At 38.0% G+C, this 14,570-nt stretch overlaps 1 protein-coding gene across 4 annotated transcripts in view; it reads right to left on the bottom strand.

The window, feature by feature from the left end:
- MYBL1 (MYB proto-oncogene like 1) overlaps positions 1–12,769 on the bottom strand; it is a 44,441-nt gene extending 31,672 nt beyond the window's left edge. For all 4 annotated transcript variants that reach the window (XM_045455039.1, XM_045455040.1, XM_045455041.1 and 1 more), the window contains exons 1-3: positions 12,299–12,769; positions 2,369–2,474; positions 1,961–2,032 (exon numbers count right to left, since the gene is read on the bottom strand). In XM_045455039.1, coding sequence (XP_045310995.1) covers positions 1,961–2,032; positions 2,369–2,474; positions 12,299–12,318 — 198 coding nt within the window. In that variant the 5' untranslated portion in view covers positions 12,319–12,769. The remainder of the gene's footprint in view (positions 1–1,960; positions 2,033–2,368; positions 2,475–12,298) is intronic.
- Positions 12,770–14,570: the final 1,801 nt, after the last annotated feature.

Raw genomic sequence — 14,570 nt, 5'->3', positions numbered from 1 at the left:
TAAACATTAAAAAAAAATGTATCTAAGATTGAGAAATAAAAGAGAGTAAACAGAAAACTATACATAATAGACAAATGAACTCAAATAGCACAGTAGTCTGGATTCATACAGTACAGCAGTACTTAACTCTATACAATTTAAAAACCCCCAAAGGCATTACTAGGCCACTGCATGGTACTTAAAGGATTTTTATACATGATGACCTCCAAGTTATCAAGAAAAAACTAGAGGCGCCTGGGTTATTCAGTCGGTGGGGCATCTGACTTCGGCTCAGGTCATGATCTCGCAGTCCATGAGTTCAAGCCCCACATCGAGTTCTGTGCTGACAGCTCAGAGCCTAGAGCCTGCTTTGGATTCTGTGTCTCCCTTTCTCTGCCCCTCCCTGCTCACACTGTGTGTGTGTGTGTGTCTCTCTCTCAAAAATAAACATTAACTCCTATGTATAATAAATAATAATAATAATAATAATAAAACAGTTAACTTCATGAATGACAAAAATATTAGAAGTATATAAAGGGATAAATACAAATACTTTGTTTACCAGTCACTGCCTTTGTGTCTAGTGGGTCTCAAGTTATTTTATTTTATTTTTTTTTTCAACGTTTATTTATTTTTGGGACAGAGAGAGACAGAGCATGAACGGTGGAGGGGCAGAGAGAGAGGGAGACACAGAATCGGAAACAGGCTCCAGGCTCTGAGCCATCAGCCCAGAGCCCGACGCGGGGCTCGAACTCACGGACCGCGAGATCGTGACCTGGCTGAAGTCGGACGCTTAACCGACTGCGCCACCCAGGCGCCCCTCAAGTTATTTTTATTTAAACTGAGTTTCTTCATTTATGGCTTCAAAACATCAATGCTGATCCATTTTTAAGGCTATCATTTTCTTCAAAATAATCAGACTGCTCCTGTATGTGCTTGTAGCATTTCTTTGTTCACTTCATTTGCTGCTATACCCTCAAGTTAAACTGGTAAACCTAATATAAATAACTTTTCTAATTTAGTTTCCATTTATCTAACACCTGCTAAATGTCAGGAAATATGCCCAACATCCTATATGTCATTTCTAATTCTCACAACAATACTACAAAAACGAGTACTATTATTTACGTATTATAGACAAGGAAGCTGAACATCAAAGAAGTTAGTAATTTTTCTAAGAGCAAACAGCTAGTAGAGCTGGCACTTGAATATAGATCAGACTGACTCCAAAACTTACGCACTTTCCATTATCTGGTCTCAATTTTCAGGTTATGTTGAAAAGCATCATAACAATTTAGAGAGAACATAGGTAATCTGATTTCTGATATCCACAGTAGTCAAAACAAATTCAAATGTGACTATTTTGCCTCCCTACCTTTAATGTAGTAAGGAACAAAAGGAATATATGTAAATTATAAATTTATAAATTCTGTAAATTATAAACTTACATACTAATGAATAGCATGTGAATAGTATGTAAATTATAAAATTACATACATATGTATGTATGTAATATAAAATTACATACATACATACTAATGAATAGCATGTGAATAGTATGATGAACGAACAATAAGTAGAATTCTTTTAAAGATCAGTAACACCTTAAAATCCAAATAAAGGTTGACAAACTTTCAACAGAGCTTTTTCTGATTTTATTGATTAGGTGCCAAAAGATTTCCATACATTTAACTTCTCTCAGAATGTTTTAACATTTATCAGCAAATATTTATAAAGCCCTACCCAAACCTAGTATTTTCATTTTAGATTAGTAATCTTTTTAGGCCCCTATATAAACTAATTACTAGAAAAATCGGACTTTTTAAGCCTTTGGCCACTATAGGAAGATCAGAAAAACAGAGATGTTTTTAGAAAGGAAACCTAAGTCTAAAATAATGAAGACACATTTTTGAAAAACAGCAAATTTAACCCAATAGCTTATGTTATCCATGTTATAAATAGAAGAAAATATTTCACTCACTTGAAGATGACTAGCAATTAGAGTCCAATCATCAGTTCCGTGTTGTTCAACCAACTTCTTTAACTTATCATCCTATTAAAACAGGTGTGAAAATTAGAAAGCTTTCTTTCCTTTGCCTATTCCTCTATCGCTAAATATAGATAACTGTCTAATTCTTTCATGTCATATCTGATGACCATTTGCAGAAGGATAAGCCACTGTAATACAAGCTCTCCCATTTACTACAGTGTTTCTGTCAGTCTTAACATCATACCACTATTCACACCTCTGGTGGAAAAAAAATATGTGCATATCAGTTGATGAATAGCTTTTCTCATGTTTTGCTTTTCAAGATCTTTAATTCCTTTATTAAATATTATTAGCCAATAAGTACAAGTATGAAATTACTAAACCTTATCATGTAATTACCTCATCTCTTGTCCATTTTACTCTGTTCCAGAGTTTCTTCAATCCTTTTTGTTGTGGTACTTCATAATCATGATCAGCATACTGGAGGTCATCATCCTCATCCTCACTAAAAAAACAACAACAACAACAACAACAAAAACACAATTGTTGGTTGAGCATTTGACTCTTGACTTCGGCTCAGGTCATGATCTCATGGTTCATGAAAAAAAGCCCCTTGTTGGGATCCACACTGACAGCATGGAGCCTGCTTGGGATTCTCTCTCTCCCTCTCTCTCCACTGTGTGTGTGTGTGTGTCTCTCTCTCTAAATAAATATATAAACTTAAAAAAAATTGTGAAATCAAGAATTTTATGCAACTTTGTAAATTCAATCATTGAATCTGTGTATACGGGTATGACTGAAGAAGCCACCCAGACTAAAAACATACGTCCCAACAGATTATTCAAGATATAAAAAAGTAAGAGTTATACAATGTAGAGTAGCTATAGTTCTTACTGACACCAGGAGTTGATATGCCATCAGGAGTCAATTGTAGACAAGGAAAGAGTTTATGTCATGCTAAGGAGTTTGACTTTCATTCTTTATTTGACCTTTATCCTAAAGGGTCAAAGGACTTTAAGTAAAGGAGTAAAACACAAATATCTCATGTTTCAGAAAAATCACTGGCAGGATGTAGAGAAATGGAGGAAGACCAATTAGTAATTTTTGATAATAATCCAAGTAAAAAATCATTAGGGCCTAACACTGGTAAGGGTAAAATACAAAACACAGTCACATCCAGTTAAAAGAAACAATGGAAGAAATGATCCATTAACGTTACAATAACAACAAAAAAATTAAAACATGTAGAAATAATATGAATATACAAGATCAAAATATAGTAAACAACAAAACACTATTGTAATACACATTAGATCTGAACAAATGGAAAAACATTCAGACCACATTCCTGGATAGGAACAGAAGTACAGATGTCCATTCTCCCTAAAATAATTCATAAATTTAAATTAAATTAAAATACCATTATATTTTCAGAGGAATTTAAACATGCTGATTCTATAGTTCATATGGAAAAGTAAACAAATAGCACTACCCAGTGATGACATACTGTAGAGAAACAATAAATAAAACAGAATACTACCGGCACACAGATACACAGATCAATGGAAGAGACTAGAACATTCAGAAAAAAACAAAATCCAAATGGGAATTCGGTAAATTTTAACAGTAACATATCAAATCAGTGGTGTGAAGATGGATTTTTCAATAAATGGTAAGGCAGAGGGTAACAAATTTTAAAAACAAACTTTGAGGGGCGCCTGGGTGGCTCAGTTGGTTGAGCATCCGACTTCGGCTCAGGTCATGATCTCATGGTTCGTGAGTTCAAACCCTGCATCAGGCTCTGTGCTGACAGCTTGGAGCCTGGAGCCTGCTTCGGATTCTGTGTCTCCCTCTCTCTCTGACCCTTCCCAGCTCATGCTCTGTCTCTCTCTCTCAAAAAATAAATAAATAAATAAATAAATAAATAAATAAATAAATAAATAAAATTAAAAATTAAAAAATAAAAAAAAATTTAAAAACAAACTTTAAGTCCTACTTTAAAATAAAAAACTTTAGATGAAGCAAATATATTTAAAAAAAAAAACGAAACTGTAACAATACTATTTAAAAAAAAAATAGGGTAGGCCTGGGCACCTGGCTGGCTCAGTCAGAGAAGAGTGTGAGTTTTAGTCCCATGTTGAGTGTAAAGATTACTTCAATAAATAAAATTTAAAAAAATAGGGTAGGGGAGGCTGGGTGACTCCGTTGGTTAAGCACTGGACTCGATTTCAGCTCAGGTCATGATCTCATTTCGTTTTGTGGGATTGAGCTCCACACAGGGCTCTGTGCTGACACCACAGAGCCTGCTTGGGATTCTTTCTCCCTTGCTTTCTGCCCCTCTCCCTCCCCTGTGTGAACACGTACACTAATGCACACACACATTCTCTCTCCCAAAATAAATAAATAAACTTAAAAAAAAAAATAGGGTAGAATTCCATCTTTTTATATCCTTGAGTAGAACGGATCTAAATATAACAAAATCAAGAAACCATAAAGGAATAAACCAACGAAGGTAGTAACAGTGGCAACAATAAGAAGTGCATGAAAATGACAAATATGAAAAAAGTAGAAAAAGATTTTGCAAGGAATCTATGACTCCAAAATTTCTGGCTTTGGGAGCATAAACAGAGCTATCCACCAAGATAAAGAATAGAAGGAAAAACAGAACTTTGGGAGGGAGAAGAGAATGGGGAGAGTCTCAGGCAGTTTTGGACTAGCTAATTTCAAGGCACTTGAGAAATATATAAGAGGAGATATCTAGAATAGCACAGTCCAATAGACATATAATGCAGCCATATATGTAATTTCCTAGTAGCCACATTTTAAAAATAAAAACATGTCAAAATAATGTTAATTATGTTATTTAATACATTAAAAATTATCACATAATCAACATAATCATGAGCTACTTTACATTCCTTTTTTCTTACTAAAGAAAATCTAGTGTGTATTTTATACTTAGAGTACATTGCAATTCAGACTAACCACATGTCAACAGCTCAATAGCCACATGTGGGAAGTGGCTATCCTATGGGCAGAGCAAATCTAGAAGGCAACTAGTCCCAATATCTTCAGCTCAGGTAGGAGGCCTAGGGTAGACACATAGTTTTGACAGTCACCAGCATACAGAGAACAATTAAAGCCATGAGAGCACAAATCCCCAGAAGAGAGGGCAGGTCTTTATGATAAACTGAACCAGAAGACTTTGAGTAGCTAGAGGACTGAGTACAGTCATGAGCATCTGATAATAACAATAGCTAATATTTGTTTAAACTTTCTAAGTACCAGACATTAGGTCGTCTATGAAATTTCTCTCTTAAAACCCCACAACAACCCCAAGAATATTATTATTCCCATTTTACATAATAGGGAGCTTTGACTTAGAAAACTAACTTCTTGCCCATAGTTATGCCAAACACAGCATGACTGAACTCCAAAATCCACTACTTAACCACTATACTACCACATACTAGAAAAACAGGGAAGAAACTGGAAGACACCAAAGACACCAGAAGAACCAGGTTCTAGTTACAACTTTACTTATTTTGCATCCTTGGACATATTAACCTCTTAGGGCTTTAGTTTACCTGTTTGTGAAATGAGCACCTACCTGATAGTGCTTCTTTAAGGATAAAATTAAATGAAAAAACACATAAAATACCTCATATAGGATTGTGGCACAGAGAGGTAGTTCAACATTAGTATTATGTGCATAGGCTGAATGACCAGCAACATCCATGATTATTTCTATTTCAACTCTTTTCCAAAAAATCACTCAGATTTCAAACAGTTAACGTTTGATGATTTGTTTAATCTCAATGTAATATATTTAAGAACATGTGGGCAGTTCCTAATATCTACACATAGTTTAGTTCTTACAAAACTGAAAAATGGAGGCCTAGATTTAACATATACTGTCTACAGATCCTTTGCAGGAACTTGATTTCCCTTGATTTGTCACTTCTATAGGACCAAAATTCTTCATATCTGACCAAACAAGACTCCAAGAACCCCAAGTCCCCTACCTATATAGCTATCTATCTCTGCTTCAGTTCAATACATTTCAACATTCCAATGCTCTCTCACTAAGGCCAGTGTCTATTTGTAACATTAATCTGCCAGTCCCACTTTCATATATGCTTGTTTTGTTGAACTAATCTGAAAATAAAAGTTTAAAAAAATAAATACCTGTTATTTGCTGCCATCTTCAGCTATCAGAAATATCACCTGATTAGCCAAGATGAAATTGTTACAATGGAGATGGTTGAGGATCCAACGACTTCATAAATTTCTAAGGCTACCAAATCAGATAAACACCATATTGAGGCTTTCTGTCCCATTTGTATATATTCATGGCATCTACCCTTCCTTTTTAATGCTCATCACATATGCCAACCTTCCCAACCAAATAATAAGTTCAGGAGTGCAAAGACCATATCTGATACATTGACCTCTCTGCACAAACACAGTACCTATAATATTTGTAAAATTAATGATTATTGAATGATCTTCCTTACTTTTACCTCCTCCAAGTACTCTGTATCCCAAAATTACCTCACTCCCTTCCAATCCAATCAAAATTTCCACCTCTCTCAGTACAACTGACCTCAAGTGGATATGAGAAAGAACACTTTTTTCTTTTTTTAACAAATGAAAATATCTTTAGGAGAAGGTAAAAGGCATTCCCATTTATTAAAAAGGACTTTCAAAATCCAAATGCACCTCCAAGTGGTAGAATTTTGTTTGTTTGCTGAAACAAAATATTCAGTACAGAATGGGTTCTTTAGGGTATCTACTAATATTGCCTAACCTTTCCTAAAACTGTCCCTACCAACACTGACACTTTCTGACATCCCAAAGAGCCCTCAGTCATGCTTTTCACAGCTTCCCCTCTTTCTTCCCTCCCCTCAGATCCCGACAGCTTCCACAATAGCATATTTGAGACTGCTTTTTAAAATTGGGTTATTTCTGGATCAAAACAATATTTAATTTGGGGACCTGCCTATATAAATCTTGAGTATTCAAAAAAATATCTACATCACATCTGTACAAAATTCACCATGGGTTCTTATCAAAATATTTTAAGTTAAGGATAAGAGTCTAGGGGCGCCTGGGTGGCGCAGTCGGTTAAGCGTCCGACTTCAGCCAGGTCACGATCTCGCGGTCCGTGAGTTCGAGCCCCGCGTCAGGCTCTGGGCTGATGGCTCAGAGCCTGGAGCCTGTTTCCGATTCTGTGTCTCCCTCTCTCTCTGCCCCTACCCCGTTCATGCTCTGTCTCCTTCTGTCCCAAAAATAAATAAACATTGAAAAAAAAAAAAAAAGGATAAGAGTCTAAAGATGTTACTTGGGTCAAAAGACTAGTGTGCAAGCAGCAGTTTTCCTGAAAACTTGTTCAACTTTAAGATTCTGCCTCATTTTTTAACCATATACTTGATTTGTGAGAAATTTCTATTTCTACATGCGGTTTCATTCTCTGTTTTGCATCAGCATGGTCATCAGTTTCAGACAGAGTTATACAGCCCAATGTTCAGGAAGCTGGGTTTTTTGAGTGGGTTAGTGTGAGGGAGGATTAAAGTAGAATTCTTAGAATCATCTCTCTACCACTGGGACTTTCCTAGAGTCTATCCACCCAGCTACTTCTTAGTTTTAGCATAAAGTTATTTCTATATTAGTTAAGTAATTGTTAAAGGATGATGTAACTTTTAAATAAGTGTGATAGAATAAGATCCTAGAAAATTATCAATATCACTAGCTACAACAGAATGATGCCTGAGAATGCCTACAATTTGCCAAGAAAAAAGAGAAGGGATAAAACTCCACAAATAATCTCACCAACATCCCACTTTCACCATTTAACAGTAAAAAAGTTCCATTGCTTAATAATGGTTAGATACCATCAAAACAAATCCGTTCTATTTTTCTGCTTTTCAATGTCTTCCTTTAGTATTTCTATATTATAGCAATCGATAATAACTAAATAAAATCAACTCCCTACCTTATAAACAAGCCATTTTTAATCTAGAGTGACTGATCTAGAAGACAGCAAAATGGGTGAAATTATTGGTCCCATCACAAAGCAAAAATAGAAGAGGAATTTGGTTTCTGAATCTTCATCCAGGACTTGGTTTCCAAAATTACTCTTCCAGTTCTATTTTTTAAGTCAAAGAAAATATTTATTCTATAACTGTCTAATACATAAGCTAAGCACTACATTAAAATGAAAAGGTTTTTTTTTTAATTATGAATGAACAGGGATTAGGATGAGTATTAAACAGCAAAATGAAATGCATGCACACATACACACATAAATACTATGACTCATTAGACCAGGAAAATGGCTAAGAATAACTCTGCACTAGGCATGAGCTAATAGGATATTACAGTCATAACTTACCCTGTGAAATAATACACAAACTATTCTTGACAATATTAACACAAAATACTTGACAATATTAAGATAAAACATTAGGGAGAAGTTCAATTTTAAAGGACATTAATTATCTCACCTAAAAAGAGTAATAAAAGGTATTGAAAGGAAGAACTTGAGAATTTTTTAAAATTTACTTTTATATGAAAAGAAACTACTGGTTTGAAATTAGAGATATATCAAGTTCTTTAAAATTGGCTCTAATAAAATCACTTCAACTTGATCATATTTTAAGTCATAAACTGCATCAAATTGGAAATTTTTATCAAAATCCAAAATTATATCTTTATTATACTGTCTTAACAGGGTAATTCTGTATTTTTTAAAGTCCAATTGAATTCAAGGTATGAAAATTTACCAGGTTGATTTAATAAAGTGAAATCAGGCCACCCAGTGGTTAATATTATGTACTGCATACATGAATATTTTATTTCCAAACATAGGCTGCAAGCTAGCATCATTATAGTAAGACAAAATTGACTTCATTTGACCATTACTAATAGCAATACTGAATTAAATACTGAAGGGAATTTTACCTAGCTATTCATAAATGAAAATAATGAGAGAATTTTTCTATTTTATTCCATTAGTGTATATATTTTTAAATGAGCAAGGATGATTACAAAAGGGTTCAAAACAGGATATATATTAAATCTAGAAATTACCATACAGACCATAAAATCCAACCCCCTATAAAACAGATTTAAAAACCTGGATATAGAGTTTACTTGCTTTCCTAAAACAATATTGCTAGTTAATGACAAAGCTGATTAAAAAAATCAGTTCTCATACTTCAGTATTCTTTTCACCCATAATACTCATTTTGCTGGAAACAACATAGTAAAATTGCTTCCCCTCACACACATACATAACCACTGAAAAACATCTTCCAATGCAAAATCTGGCTTTTACCTTTATCAAGTGTATATATCTGAATCTGTTACTACTTAAACAGGTCTTCTAGGTTCTAAATGACATTTTTTAAAGTTTATTTAAGGGTAGCCCTGGCTTTTAAAAACTAAAATTAATTACTTAATACATAATGATGCTTAAAAATCAAACACGTGTTGAGGCGCGTGGGGGCTCAGTTTGTTGAGCTTCCGACTTCGGTTCGGGTCATGATCTCAGTTAGTGGGTTTGAGCCCCCGTAGGGCTCTGTGCGGACAGCTCAGATCCTGGAGCCTGCTTCGGATTCTGTGTCTCCCTCTTTCTCTCCCCTACCCCACTCACACTCTGTCTCTGTCTTTGTCTCTCAAAAATAAATAAACATTAAAAACAATTTTTTTAATCAAATACATGTTAGTAACAGATATGCCAATTGGTATTGCCTGTAAAATATATCATTAAACCCCCCAGGGGGATCTAAAACTATTTAAAGTCATATTAAATGAGCCTTTTCCTTTATGTAAATCTAGTTCAGAGACACTACAGCAATCTTAAACAAAAAGCAAAAGAGCCAACATCCTTCAGTTGTTTCAACCTGAGGTAACAGTTTTTTTACTTTTTTTCCCCATATCATACAGAAAAAGTATACTACAGAATTTATGCCCATAGTCTTATGTAAATCATTTATACAGCAAAGTACAGTTTTTGCTCAAATACTTAAATAGTTGTATAGTGGAGATCTTAAATTGACTAAATTATTTCCTTTCTCATTCAACTATAAATTAAGTTCATATTTATTATTGAGATATTTAGCCAAGAGACATGAGACTACACTTTGCTCAACAAATAATTTCTCCTTCAAAACATTTCACATTCTATTCTAAGATAAAAAAGACATATTTTCATAAATAAGCAATATAATTTAGAGCATGAAACATTCAAGTACGAAGACCCTAAGAAATACACCACACAGAGATGATAATTTCTCACCACATCCTCTACCTCTACACTCCCATAGGGAACACAGCTTCACCCCATCACATTTAGTTACTCCAGCCTTATGACTTTTTAACTCATTCTACAATACATTTCAATTCATACAGCTGACAAGGGACAAAAGTCAACAGTACAATTAATGTTTAGATTTCAGGGCTCACAGTACCGCCAATAAAAGAAAATAACCTACACAGGCAAATTAGTCATTAAATCACTTCTCCTTTCTTAGTCTATTATTATTAAGCATACAAAAACTATGAAAAGAACAGACAAAATCAACCAGAGAGGGCAGGGTTCTGACATTCAAGCATCCCTGTCTAACCATAACTAAATGCTGATGATAGCATTAGCTAAGACATTCTTTCAAATAAGATTAACATCAATAGTGATAGGTAGATAATGCCACACAATAAATATAAACAAACTTCCATTACTGAGTTGACATAGTCAAGTGTCACCTTGCTTAATGAAGTTACTTTATTTTTAAAATTCTGTATATTTAAAAATCCAAAAGAAAAGGCCTAAACGAGTTCCTCAGTAATTATAATTATAGGAGCTTTTAATATTGATTGTTTTTGAAGATTGGGAAGTTAATTAGAGCAGCAATTCTCACCTGGGTGATTTCGCCCCCCAGCCTTCAAAACGCATTTGATAATCTCTGGAGACATATGATTGTCACAACTGGGGAAACAGGGTGTTATTGGCATCTACTGGGTAGAGGCCAGGGATGCTGTTAAGCATACTACAAAGCACAGGACAGCCCCCCCACCCCCAAAGAATCATCTAATCCAATATATCAATAGTGACAAGGCTGAAAATCCTATTCTAGAGGTGGGTTTATGCATGCGTATGTGTACATTTGTTCCACCTCAAGAGTTTGACCTATTCTGTACTTGCCACAAAATAACAGTCTAACAAGGACTTAATCATATATTTCATGTTGATTTCTGCGAAAATACCCTACATACAGCAGATACTTAATAAATGAACAAGGCAGCAAATATTATGTGTCACTATTGCCAGTTTTTAACAGAAATCTGCAATGAGTGAATCCTAGTACTAAATTCCAAGTTTGGAAATACATCTCTCGTTAAGACTTTAAGGTTGTGGACCTAGATAAAGAAAGCCATTTGTAAACCCTACCAAACATCTTTTAAGGTTTATTTAATAATAGTGACAAAGGACACCCTAGTTTTGTGCCATCTAAGTGGTTACTACACACAGTTTAGGTGTAGCTACTATAGCAACATATAAATAAAAATTAGATGAGTAAACTCCTCCTAGCAAGTTTCCAACAAAAAAAATATGCCCTACCTCTGGGCAACACTTAGTTACAGTCAGAGCCAAACACGGGCACTAAAAATATTCAGTGAATCAAACATTGTTTTAAGATGAAGCTACTGGTGGTAACAGTGTGACATCTTCCCAACAGAAGATATTAAAAAGATAAACATACAGTTGAGACACGGTAATGGTAACTACAGAACACGTCAAAACGGTCCTCTCTCATCAGCTATTCCTAAGGGGATTTTCCATACCTGTCAAGGCAGCAAAGATGGCAGAGGAGTCCCAGCGCAGGTTTATCACATAGTTCCTATTTTAATTGGTACAGTAGTTCAGAAAAAAGTCTCTCCGAATACCATTTTCAAGTCCGGGCTGTACACTAGCACTTCTACGTGCGCAGGGTACTCCCTAAAAGCGTACAGACTTACCTGGCAAGAAACTTCGACCAAGAAGAGGCTGTGCGAGATTGGAGTCTGGACGTGCGCTGTGGGGAGAATCAACTCAAAAGAGCAACCTGACCATTTGTTACTCACTTTCTGCGCCTTAAACATAGTGGTCCCCAACTCTCCACAAGTCACGGCTGGGATCCAGCCAGCCGGGCCGAAGCGGCTGCGGAGCAGCGGGAAGCAAAACCTCTGCCCTAGCTGGGGAGGGCCTGATGGGGACGCACTGGGAAAAGGAAGAGAATCTGAGCCGAGACTGTGCCAACAGGCCTGCGTAAAAGGGATGTCACCCACCTGCGCGACCTCTTCGCCATCCTTCAAGTACCGCATAGGCGCGGGCTGGGCGGGGACGCAGTTCAGCCTCCTCCAGCCTCAAGCGAATGTTCCTTGTCCCCGACCCTCCAGCCGCTTCCCTCGCTCCCTCTCCGAGGCGACCGAGAGTGGAACGCACGTCCCCGGCAGGGCAGGACGGAGGGACGGAGGGGCGGACCGCGACCCGCCCCCGGCCCGCAGCGCCACTCCTAGCCCCGGCCCGGCCCGGTCAGGGATGCCCCCAACATGTCAGCAGGCGCGCTCTCGCCCTCCCTCGACCCCTCCCGCCGCTTCTCAGCCTCCTAGCTGCGGTCGGAGCTCCGCTCCGCGGCTGGCGCCGACCCCCACCCTCACCCCGCAGCGAGCAGCTCTGCAGGGCTCGCAGCCTCCTGCAGGGTTTTGTCCGCACCGCCGAATCTCGCGCCCAGCCTCCCTCAAGAGCCGCCGTTTGAATCTGCGCACGCGGCCCCGAACCTCATTGGCTGTAGCGGCCGCACGCGGGGGGACGAGGGCGTGGTGGGGAGAGCGCGCGCGGCTGAGGGCGGGGCTGGGGAGCTGGAAGTCGGGACTGGAACTCGCGGGAGTCGGGGAAGGAGCTGGGAGTCAGGGGGTGGGGCCGCAGACCGGGCTCGCTGGTCCTGCTTTGACAGGACCCGGAGCGCGCCCAGCGCCGCACCGCGCGGGGCCTTCTGGGAAAGCGAGTTCCGGTGCTCGCAGAGGGGCGGGTCCGGAAGCTGCGGTAAGAGTCCAACCTTCCCGGAGTGTGCTGTCAGGGTCTCTGGGGGTTGGGTGGCCCCGCCTAGGCAAGTCCCCACAGCCTTCTCTCAGCCACAGTTCCTCCACTCCGAACTCCTCCGGGTGTATCCCGCCTCATTAGTTTGGAGGCGCGGTCTTCGGACTTGAGACAAATCTAACCATAAAATTTGCGCGGCCGTTATTGCTTAAGCAAAAATGTGAGCTATTTTTGCCCAGACATCATAGCTACTAGAGTAGCGAAGGCTGTGGCAGAAAACTGAATATCAAGAATAAGCAGGAGTGACAGGTGAAAAAAAGTTTTAGCTGGAAAGATGCTTGGCACGGAAAAAGGAAATAATCCAGGTCTGCGTCTGGTCTTGGCAGTGCCTGCCCTTAGCTCGCTCTCCGGGAAGTAATTGATGCGCGATGAAGAAGCCCTGATCCAGGAGAATAATGCAGGAAGACAGGAGCGGACTGGGAGTTTTGCCCGGATAAATGAGTATGGTAGTCAACTGTGGAAAGTGACGGTCTTTCCAGGAGAGACGGAAGAGGGTAGAACTGCACCGAAGGAGCTTCAGCAGTTGTAACTATTCTAAAGGATTCAAGTATGAAAACTAGGAGCTGGTCGGTTCAAATAGTTCAAATAACATTAAAGTAGATTACAGTAACCACTACAAATGGTAAAAGATCCAGATTTGCAAGGTACCATGCTCTACTGCATAGAGCACTAAACCACATGTTAATATTATAACAAACTTACATTTTGCTATTTTGAAATTTTACGCATCAATTTTTGCAAATCAGAGATGCAGGTGCAAATGTGAATTGAAGAAGAGCGTGCATGCACTACTTTCAAAACTTAAAACGCCTTTTTATGTATTAGCTCCTTTTTCTCAAGGTACGGATTTGGGGAAGGTAAAACACCTTTTAAATCATTCCTTATTGTGTTGTTCTTTCACTTTTTTAAAAACTTAATTTAGAAAGTAATGTCATTTGAAAACAGTGTTCTCTGATTTACTCCTGAGTCATACATTACTCGGTTTATTTATATTCTAACAGGAAGCAGAATTTGTTATATTTTGGGTTTTTTATACAGAATACATTTTTAGAGTTTGATGGCAGGTATTTTAGATTTTGACAATAAACTAAATACCCCTCATTTTAGAGATAGAGAAAAAGGTAATTCTTCAGAAAGATCACATTGCAAATTCATTTAAATCACTTAGAGAAGGACAAAGTGTACAGTTAAAGTGGCTCACAGTCATTTGAATACATATACTCAAATGTAATTGAGAATTGGTTTGGTTGTTTTTTTTTTTTTTTAGCGAAACATTTTAAAAGTGTTCTTCTGGGCGCCTGGGTGGCGCAGTCAGTTAAGCGTCCGACTTCAGCCAGGTCACGATCTCGCGGTCCGTGAGTTCGAGCCCCGCGTCGGGCTCTGGGCTGATGGCTCAGAGCCTGGAGCCTGTTTCCGATTCTGTGTCTCCCTCTCTCTCTGCCCCTCCCCCGTTCATGCTCT

Source organism: Leopardus geoffroyi, chromosome C3, assembly GCF_018350155.1.
Source record: "Leopardus geoffroyi isolate Oge1 chromosome C3, O.geoffroyi_Oge1_pat1.0, whole genome shotgun sequence".
NCBI lineage: Eukaryota > Metazoa > Chordata > Mammalia > Carnivora > Felidae > Leopardus > Leopardus geoffroyi.
The sequence above is the reverse complement of the archived record's forward strand: the minus strand, read 5'-3'. Positions and strand labels throughout refer to the sequence as shown.